An 11,120-nucleotide genomic window follows, 5' to 3' on the forward strand; every position below is an offset into this window, starting at 1 on the left:
ATATATATATATATATATATATATATATATATATATATACACACACACACACACACACAAACAAGTGTATTTATGTGTATGTATGCATATATGTGCTTGTATCAGTCTATATACATGTGTGTTTGTGTATTATGTGTGTACATATATGTAAAATGTAACTAACCTTGGTCTCTTAACAATTTAACATATGTCATTACATTTTCAACATAACGTCCAGGCTCATAGTTGTCCATTTCTGCAATTACAACATTGGTTACACGAGCTGCTCGCCCTCGAATGGCACCAGCTGTTCTATCTAAGTTATCAGCATCTTTGTTTTGTAATGCAATAACACATTGGTTCACATCTTCTAAGATATGGTTTTCTGAAATAGAAATTAAAAATAAGAATTTTATTTTGCAACAATCCTTTCTACTATAGGCACAAGGCCTGAAATTTTGCTGGGAGAGGTTAATCGCTTGCATTGACCCCAGTGATCAACCAGTAATCTGTTTATTGAAATTAGAGAACCAAATACAAACTCAACCTTGGTGATGTTTGAAATCAGAACATATAAGAAAGATGAAATGCTAGGCTGCATTTTGTCTGGCATGTTAATGATTCTGTCAGCTCACCACATTATTTCATGTAATTAGAATAGATTTCAATCTAGGTACGTGGACAACAATTTTTAGAGAAAGGGCATTATTCAATTACACTAACCCCAATACCTCACTGGTTCTTTATCTTATGAACCTCAGAGTGATGGAAAACGAAACTGTCCTTGGCATGATTTGAAACCAGAATATAAGTACTGCAAAAGCAATACCACAAAATATTTTGTCTGACACTAACAATTCTGTTAATCTTTCTTCTTCAAGCAGCCACAGAAGAATTGACAGAATCATTAATTGGCTCTATGTTCTGAATTCAAATCCTCCTAAAGTCTCATCTCATTTGTCCACAGCACTAATGATTCTGCCAATTCAGTGCATTTAATAATAGATTTTAATAGAAGCAAATGACCAGAAATTTTGGGGAAGCAGTTAGTTGATCACCTAAACTTCATTGCATTACTTGTTCAGGTGAGAGTCAATTACATCAACCCCAGTACAAAGACTTCTACTTCATGCTATTGACTCTGGAGAGATAGAAAGTAAAGTTGGATGAGGCAGAATGCAATCTCAATGTAAAGAGTTTTCCAGTACCAGTCAAGAATTGGAATTGATATAACTGACTAAACCCCTCCCACAAAATTCTATCAAAATAATGCGGCCACCAAGCTCTTTTTGGTGTCTTTAGCAGAGCCCACTGTTTCAAACATTCAGATTAAATCTATGATCAGACAGAAATTTTATCTCAGGTCCACTGCTTCTTGCTTCAGCAAGCTACAAATTGGTTTCTGTTTCCCTTCTTCCTAAACATGTCGGAGAAGTTTCACAAAAGCTCAAGGACATTAACCTTTCTTCTCTAAGTCATTAAAATCAAGTATAATAAAGCTTAATATCTTTAATAAAGAGTTAATATCCAGTTTACAGACTGTGCTTAACAAGAATAAAAAAAACAAGCAGCACCAATGAAAGATGTATGAGCAATGATCCATTCGCAACATTTGTTTAACCAATATGAATGCTATTAAAAACTGTTTTAATTATACTACATCTTTTATAATTAAACATCAATCACTTGGTAATAAACCGACATTACATTTAGTGAAATATGCATGTCTGGTTACTAGCAAAACAAATCAATATTTCATCTACACTTAGCATTGATTTTTGCATTTTGGTGGTGATGGTAGTAGTGGTAGAGTCCTAAGTAATGTACTCAGATTATTTAAACTAATAATCCCAGAAAGAAGAAAAGAAAAAGTTGATCTTGGCAGAAAACACAGACACTGAATCTGGATGAGCCAATTCAACTTACTGAATATAGCAGCTATGCCTCCCTCAAATTACACAACCATATTCAAACAAAGAAAGGAAGGATGTATTGGATAAGGTAGTCCTTATTGTGCTGAACCAGAATATAAAACAAGATGGTCACAGATAGAATGCATTTGATCACAGGCCTAATTGATCAAGGCTGACCTGAAGTTAAACAACAACAATAAGAAAGAACCTATGTACTGATGCTCAAGCATCCACTTTACTCCAACATTTTAACAGAAATTAACAAAACACTGAGATCATATATGAAATATCAAAACTCCAATCTTTCCCCACCAATAGTGTAAACCTCTGAAACATTCTCATTGCCCATCTTTATTCCATCCATCATTAATAGATAAAATAAAAGTTCCAAACTGAACATTAATCTCAGCTTGTTACCTTCAAGTCTAAAGATGCTAAAACAAAGACTATGGCTGTTGTCCTTAATCCTAATAAGTTTTAAACTAGGAGTGTTGCCCACTAACAGATAGCACACACCTGCGTGCATGCACACCTACACACACAATCACACACCTACGCACATATTCAGACAATATATGAAGTGACAAAACAAAATACAAAAAACACTTCAGTTAATTACCTGACACAGCTAAGAAGTCATCAATAGTGGTAATATCATCAACAGCTTCAGTAAGGAGTTGTACTTGCTTCACCCATGCTTCTTTAAAGGTTGCCATGTTTTCTTGGGCTACTTTGGAATGTGAACGAGCTGCCAAGATTCTGGCAGCATTGATTACCTATAATATCAACATGAGCATAACATTAACAAAAACGTTAACTAATTTAAAACATTTCAGGAAACCATTAATCACACAACATTTAATGAGTATCAATCACCCATAACATTTAATAAAAGCATCAATCATCCATGACATTTAGTATAAGCAATGATGAGGATGAGCCAATGACGGATCCTCTACGTGACCATTCAACTCATTAGCTCATCAAATCACACCTTACTTTCTAGGGAAAGACAGGCACAATGAATAATGTGACTCTAGAAATATTGTGCCTGGGAAAAAGAGTGATGTGATCATGGCTAGAATACTTTTGTTCAGAGGTCTGTTTGACTAGTTACTAAGCAAGTGGAGGAAGTTATCAAAGTTCTTGAGGCTCAATGTTAATCTATGAATGCACTGGTTTGTCAAATAAATACTAAGGTCCAAGAGCATTACTTTGCCAAGGCATCTATAGCACTGTTAAGGCAGCCCCACCTAAACAACAAAACCCCTATGCTGTTGCTTGGCCTACTATCAATAGCACTAAATTTCTTCACAACCTGCCACCTTAAAAAATAAATGTTAGATAATGAAATCCTAGATGTACAAAAAAAAGGGGGGGGGGTCATGATTAGAATACCTTTAATAACAAGTATGCTCAATCAAGGCTGACCTGGTAAATAACATAATGGTTTCAAATTTTGGCACAAGGCCAGCAGTTTTGGGGAAGAGCAAAGTTAATTAAATTAACCCCAGTGCTCAACTGGTACTTATTTTATCAAATCTGAGAGGATGAAAGGCAAAGCTAACCCAGTGGAATTTGAACTCAAAATAAAAATGGGTGAAATACCACTACACTTTTTGCTGAGTGTGCTAACAATTCTGCCAGCCTGCCACCTTAAATAAAAAAAAATAAATGAAAAATACGTTTTGTTAAAAAAATTTTTTTAAAAGCCTTCCTCCACACATATACTGTTTATACATAATTAACACAAGGTGATTGTTGTTTAGCACCAGGTCATCCATGATCAAAAAAGCTTATGAAGATGTTCAAGCTTCATCCTCTTTTTAAGTCAGGTCTCCAGGGTTAATTCTACTGTGGTTTGTTTTTGGAGCGTTGAAATGCATTGTAGAACAAGTAGAAAGATTTTTTTTTTTTTTCAACATGTAAAATACTGTATATATAAAGGATAAAATCTTTTCAAGAGCATAAAAATTTTGCCAGCAATCATAGCTGGTTGCTGACAAATTTTTGGGGTCTTAAAAGGATTTTATCCTTTATATATACTGTTCAGTGTTTACGTGTTGAAAAAAAATATATATCTTTCTACTTGTTTTACTCCTTTTAATATAGCAGCTACTGTTTCGAAATGTAAGTAAATCTTTGGACAGCATGCCCCAAGAATAAAGAAACAATGGCCTTGGCTTCAATACTCATTGAAGATTTCTTCATAGGTATACTCAACCAAAACTGATCAGAGCTACGCAACAAGAGTCAAAATGGCTGAATAATTAATAATACTTACTTGGGGGCAGAGACTTTCTATTTCAGCTGCAGCAATACGAACCATCTTGACACCTTCTTCATTGCTGGACATTGAACAGGCAAGATTAGCTACCTAAAGACAAGACATGGTTAATTGAATGAGTATGATACACATGATTATGGAAAACTAGTCACCTGGATTGGAAAGACAGAGACCAAGATATATTGAGAAAGTGGAAGATTGTAACAGAGATAGATGTAACAATGAAGGAGCTGGTAGGAAACAAGTCACTGACCACTTGTGATAGATGTAACAACAAATGAATGAAAAGGACTGATAAAGTAAGTGAATACATGAGTAACCATGATTGAATATGATGGATAATGTATGAATGAATGGTGTAAGAAAAGACTGAGCTAACGTAACTGAACATAATAATGTGTGAATTAATGAATAATGTAACAAAAGATTGAGCAAACAAATGTGATTGATATAAAGGGAAATTAACGAATCAATGATTATAACTAATGAAGAAAATAAATGAGAAATAAACATGACTGAGAAAGAAAGAATGATTGAGAGAAGGAGTAAATATGATCAAGGTAAGAAGTAAAGAGTGAAAAATGACTGCTGCTACATGAAACAAATGAATGTAAATGATATGGTAAAATGACTAAATGATGGTTTGAAATGTAAGAAATGTGAAAATAGAATGAATGAAGATTAATGAGTTAATGAGTGCGTGTGTCAGAAATGAGTGAATAAATCTGTAACTAATGCAGGCAATGAATAAATATACATTCAACAGTAGTGGAAAAAATTATTATAGAGAATGAATTAGAAAGCTTGCTTAAATGTATAAAAATAAAAACAAAATTAAAAAAAAAACAGGGAAAGGGATGAAAAATTTATAATGCTTTATTGAAATATTAATCCTTATAAAAAAAACTGGGCTGATGGATCATACCACCATTTTTATGCTAGGAAGATGATTAGGTGTTGTTTGAGAGAGAGAGAGAGAGAAAGAGAGAAAAAGAGAGTGTGCGTGCACAAAAAGAGATTCTCAAAAGAATTTCATATAACATTGTTATTGTGCTGTTTCTCATAAATATGGTCAAGCAGTTGGCTTTCATCAGCAAAAGGTTAAAAAGCCATATCCCTACAGTAATTTAGTGAAGGAAAGAAAATGTAATTGGTAATGTGTGTTATCACTGCTATCATAAATGCTCTGAACAAAACATTTAAACAATCATCTAGTTAATAATAGCTGCAATAAATGTTGGTTGATTGAGCTTTCCAGTCATGTTTTACATTGTCTAGAAAGGTGGGGAGAGAGTAAAACGACAGACAGTTTATATAAAGGTGCCTGAGTCTGCATGCTTGGTTTGGTGGCAGGCAATGAGTAAGGAATGCTACACACTTGCTGACGCACATACACATACATACATACATACACACACAGTGAGAGAGAGACTCAAAAGTAGAGGTGTAAATGACACAGTAGTAATAAGAGGAGATCAAATATTGTAAAGATAGGTTGATAAAGTAGATTATGTTTATGTTGATAACATTTAGAAAAATAACATTTAATGCAAATATACATATGAGAAGTTTGTTTTATTATATTTTAAGGATATAAGTTTTCTAAAATTACAATTCATTACACAATTTTGATAAAAGTTAAACTATATATATATTGGATGTATGCCTCATTTCTTAACATTACCCAGGTTGAAAAATATACTTTCAAAGTTCCCCATCATAAGACAGGTAATAAATAAAGGCCAACTCAGCTTAACACATATCTTTCTTTAAATGACACTCCTAAGATGAGCCACGGTTTGCAAGTGCTGAAATCTGGTTATACAGTAGGGAGCTGCACAGACCCATGATATACCTATTTACAGTGAACTGGCCTGAGCCATCTGAAAATTATTAATACCTTAACCTAGAACAAATTCAAAGCCTACTCCTACTACACTGATCTCAAATGATTTCTGAACACATCAAAGTACAGCTTATCTAAATTGTCACAGAAGCCTAACAGAATTCAAACTGAACCCTTCACTCATTACCCTTAACACCATTATAGTTTGATTTGCTGAGGTTCTTTTGTAAAATAGAAATCTAAAAAAATATTTAAAAAAACACAGCATTAAAGGTGTGTGTGTGTGTGTGCGTGCGTGCGTGCGTGCGTGCGTGCGTGCGTGCGTGTCAAAGTTTTGCCAATTCAGCTGTGTCTCCAATATTAAATTATACCCAAGCCAACAAGTTAAAGGAGTCCATGTGACTGTTCAACCAGCTAGAAATAGAAGCCAAGTCTCCCTAGTTACCCCTAAAAACACAAGATGATTACAGCTAAAATATCTTCAATCAAAGGTTTGTTCACTGTGAGAGAGAAGACTGAAGAAGCAGAAAATGAGTAAAGGGTGAGGGTGTCTAAACTAATTGCAGCTTTTAAGTGACTACCAAAGAGAAAATTATGTAACAAGAATCAAGCCTCATTCATATATACTTTAGCAGACAGGAAATATTTAGCATATATCAATTATACAATCTCAACTGCCCCACTTTAACCCAGGAGCTCCTTGTATTTATTAACATAGTAATTATGGCGAAGCAACTATGAAAACATCCGTTAGAATAATAGTGGAGGAACACTTAGAAATAATTACTATAATAACAGTAATAAAATTTTGTGAAGTATAATTTGTTTGCTTCAGTATTGGAAAGTGTTTTTTTTTTTAATGTCAATTTAAATATCAAATTATCAAATACAAGTGGAAACGAGATTTTCTTACATTTTTCAGAATGCAGTACCACAAATTTTTTATCACCTAAACTCCAAAATAAGTGAGTTGTATTGTTGCCAATTTTGCTTAATCCTAGGTAAATCCGGAATAAGGAGACTTACGGTCAAAGATAGTAGCTGTGACCAATGTGTCTCTTTTCCAGACAGAAAGACACAATGTAGTCTTGGTTACATGCATTATTCAATGCCATTCATTGAAAACAATCACTTTAAACAATCATTTTAATGTCTGTTATTCCATGCTCACATGACTGATATTGTTGAGGCAGATTTTCTACAGCCAGATACCCTTCTAGTTGCCAGCTTTCACCTATCTCCAAGTAAGATAACACTTCCCCATGACCAGACATTTTTACAGAAGACTAGAAATAAAACACTCGTTTACAACTATAATGTGATGAGAAGGCAAAGAGACAGTAACACACACACACACACACACAAATGACTTTCCTCCTCAAGACATTCCCACTACCCACCATCTCTCTAACTACAGTATTCTGGTGCCATAATTAAATGGTATAACTGCAGAGCTGACCAGTTTTCCTCCGATAACACACACACCATTCTTACTACTTGGAACTGGTTCACTTGTTATCCATCTTTCATTCTTAACACTGTTTCCAAATTTTTTACATCGATCACCCACAACCATATATCATCTTTCTCTTCTCTCTTCCCCTCCCCCTATCTAGTGTACCATTATTACTCTTCTGCAGTGCTTCACCCACCACCTTTTTTTTTTTTTTTGCAGTCAGTTATTTTCTATTCTCTCCTACCATATATGCATTATTGGTCACCCACCCCAACCCTTATCTACCATTAATTACAACCACCTCTCAACCCTACCCAATTTCCAACCATCACCTACTTTTCCCTACCTCCCCTACTTATCGCCCTTAAATGCCTGTTCATTATATTCATCCCCTCACCTTACAATCTATTCACCTACACTCTTTTCTATCCTCACACTTTGAGGTTCCACCTCAAAACCTCATCACCACTATTTTATCTCTTTCCAACTCCACTTTTCTATAACACGAGTAGCCATGTAACTCTTCTACAACAAGAAACCTGTTCCATTCTGGAGCCTTCTCTCTTACTTCCACCTCTCATTTTCTAGTATGAAGCAACTGCATTCTTTCCATTCAGCCAAAGATGATTTTAGACTTGCAAGTTTCATGGTGACCTCACTGATGCTAATGCAATGACACAGAAAAAAAGTCACACCCAGTATGCACTGTAAAGTGGGTGGTGCTAAGAAAACCTTGTCAAAACAATCTTTTTGAACAATTAAAAAATTAATTCCTTTGAATATGAAGTGCTGTCAGCTGAGAAAGCAATCTTGCAATTAGCTCACTCAAATTTACCAAATAAAATGGTTGGCAAGAAAGGCATCCAGTTGTAGAAAACATTGGAGCTTAGAACAATTTTGTGGCTGGTTGGATCCTGTTAAACCATCAATCCATGCCAGCATAGACATTAAATGATATTGATGATAATAAGAACAGGAATTATGATAATAATGATACATACCTCTACAAGCTTATTAGCATGTTCAGTAAATATGACTGCAAACTCTTCTACTGCATTCTCATTACCAGCTTTGGCTGCTTCAATGAGCACAAGAAGAGGAACATTGGTTTCCAGAAAGGAATCAGATACATGATCCACAACAGCTTTCCGTAGCTGTATATAAAAAAAAAAAAGCATTTGAACAAAAATCAATTAAGAAAACCTCATTACAAGACATATTTCAAACTTTATTATAAGACACATTTCAAAGTTACCAAAGGTATTGCAGTAGTAATACTTTATTTATTCATTACATGTATGACAGAGTATAAATATTTAAAGAGAAAAATTGGGTATATAGTACCGCACAAATGTCTTCGTAAACTATTGTAAATTACTAATTGCGTTTTTTACAGATGAAACATTGGCCCTGTTGGAGTCATTTCCATACCTAATATTTTGTAGTAGGGGTTCGGAATGAGAGGGGAAAAAGCGAGATGACCACACAAAAGTTTTTAGCCACCTCACATAAACCAATCAAGATAGTGTTTTAAAACAGAAAAATGTTTATATTGAAAATTTATTACATAACGTTCATTTCAAGAAGTTACTGTACATTGTTAATATTTCATGTAGCTTTCCTTATCTTGAATAATTGGTTTAATGCTCCTGGGAATAGATGCGTACAAATCCTTCACCATTTTCACAGGTATGAGATGCTATTCTCTGTGGCTCCTACAACTCTTCAAGATTGCGTAGATTCTTCTGACAAACTCTTCTCTTTAGTTCTGTTCATATTTGCTCAATGATATTTAAGTCAGGGCTCTGAGCTAGCCAATCTATCAATATGGTAACACTTTCATCAACTAGACTCTTGTGTTGCATGCGATCTCTGACATGGAGCTCCATCATGCTGAAAAATTTCAACTTCATCCAAGTCTGGTATCAAATTGTCCTTCAGCAACTGGATGTATTTGGCACTATTCAAGTTACGGTCAATTTTAACCAACTTTCTTTATGTATCCCCAAAGCATCAGACTCTTACCCTCAAACTTCACTGTATTCATTGTATAACATCGGTCATCTAGCTTTCTAATAAGTGAGAATTCGTCAGAAGGCCACCAGGAGAGCAAAATGACCCACTTTACACGATAAAAACAGTGAAGTTTGGGGGGTAAGAGTCAGGAGCTTTGAGGATACATAAAAAGTGACGGTACAAGAAAGTTGGTTAAAATTGATAGTAACTTGAACAGTGCCAAATACATCGAGTTGCTGAAGGACAATTTGATACTAGACCTAGATAAAGTTGAGATTTTTCAGTATGACAGAGCTCCATGCCACAGATGGTGTGCAACACAACAGATCCTAGCTGATGAAGGTGCTACTGCATTGAAAGATTAGCCAACTCAGAGCCCTGACTTATATATCATCAAACAAATGTGGACAGTACTAAAGAGAAGAGTTTGCCAGAAGAATCCATGCAATCTTGAGTTGTGGGAGCTCAGTCACAGACCTAGATACACAAAGGCCCAAGAGAATTACAGGTTAGTCATGGTTAGAATGCCTTTGATCACAGGTTTGTTCAGTCAGAGTCGGCCTGGAGCTAAACAACAACAAAAAAGCTAATTGATCATATTTGTTATAAGTAAGACTAAAGAGTGATCTTGATATGGTCAGTTGACAGCAGAGTTGGTAAGCTATTCAACATAAGCCTATGTCAGCTAAATCTATGAGCATTGGACAAATTCATTAGTGGTTTAGCTGTATATAAAATAATATCACTAGCACTTATGTGTCCATATAGTTTATCCAGAACTAGTAATGTCTCACCACTTCCTTTTCCAACAACCATTATTGTATTTGTCAAATGAGATATATTTATCAAAACTGTCACACCTTAACCTGAAAGTTTGAGCCAAAAATATTAACTCTTTGTTAGTCACACAGGTGTGAGTTGTCACTAAATTTTTTTAAACATTTGTAATTTCTAGTTAGCTTATTTTTTTTGCTCCTTCCTCTACTCTTCTGACTCAGTGAGGGCCTATTGCAGGTGGTGTGGCACAGTCATGACTCAGTTGTCATGGGAGGTAGACATTTTTGTCTAGTCACCCCATGTGACTAACACAGTTGAAGTTTTGATTTAAAGCATATTGTAACAAAGATTGCCCATTAAGTTACTTTTATGTTAATATTCATCATAGATATATAAAAAAACTCCACAAAATGGTGTATTCTGTGGGTATTTTCACACTAAATACGATCTGAATCTAAGATTTAAAAAAATTTTTCCTTAATTTTATAGATTTATTTTATAGTATTGTTTTATGTTAATATCAATCAGCTACAAGGGTTTCAAACTTCTCAGCAGTGATTGCAGACATATCCTGAACCAACAGAATGAGTATATTTCACATAATACTAAAACTATAAACATTTTTGTATTGGGGTGTGTAAACACCCAATGTGACTAACCATGTTCAGAAAGATCAGGCAACTAACAAAAGGTTAATTTCCAGCTGAAGCCAAATGTGCAAATCAGTTTCAATTTCATCTACTCCAGTAGTGTATTACTGGTATTTATTTAAATTATACTGGAAGGATGGACAGCAAAGTCGATTGAATGTAGATGTGAGACAAAATATGATTTTATCCCTTTCTC

The 11,120-nt window shown here is 34.6% G+C and overlaps 1 protein-coding gene across 2 annotated transcripts in view; it reads right to left on the minus strand.

Annotated features, from left to right (window-relative positions):
• The window catches only part of LOC106881031 (catenin alpha), an 80,850-nt gene that overhangs the window by 17,898 nt on the left and 51,832 nt on the right, over positions 1–11,120 (minus strand). For both annotated transcript variants that reach the window (XM_052975868.1, XM_014931229.2), the window contains 4 exons: positions 8,483–8,635; positions 4,177–4,269; positions 2,512–2,668; positions 164–364 (listed from right to left, as the gene is read on the minus strand). In XM_052975868.1, the coding sequence (XP_052831828.1) occupies positions 164–364; positions 2,512–2,668; positions 4,177–4,269; positions 8,483–8,635 (604 nt within the window). The remainder of the gene's footprint in view (positions 1–163; positions 365–2,511; positions 2,669–4,176; positions 4,270–8,482; positions 8,636–11,120) is intronic.

Source organism: Octopus bimaculoides, chromosome 2 (assembly GCF_001194135.2).
Source record: "Octopus bimaculoides isolate UCB-OBI-ISO-001 chromosome 2, ASM119413v2, whole genome shotgun sequence".
Lineage (NCBI taxonomy): Eukaryota > Metazoa > Mollusca > Cephalopoda > Octopoda > Octopodidae > Octopus > Octopus bimaculoides.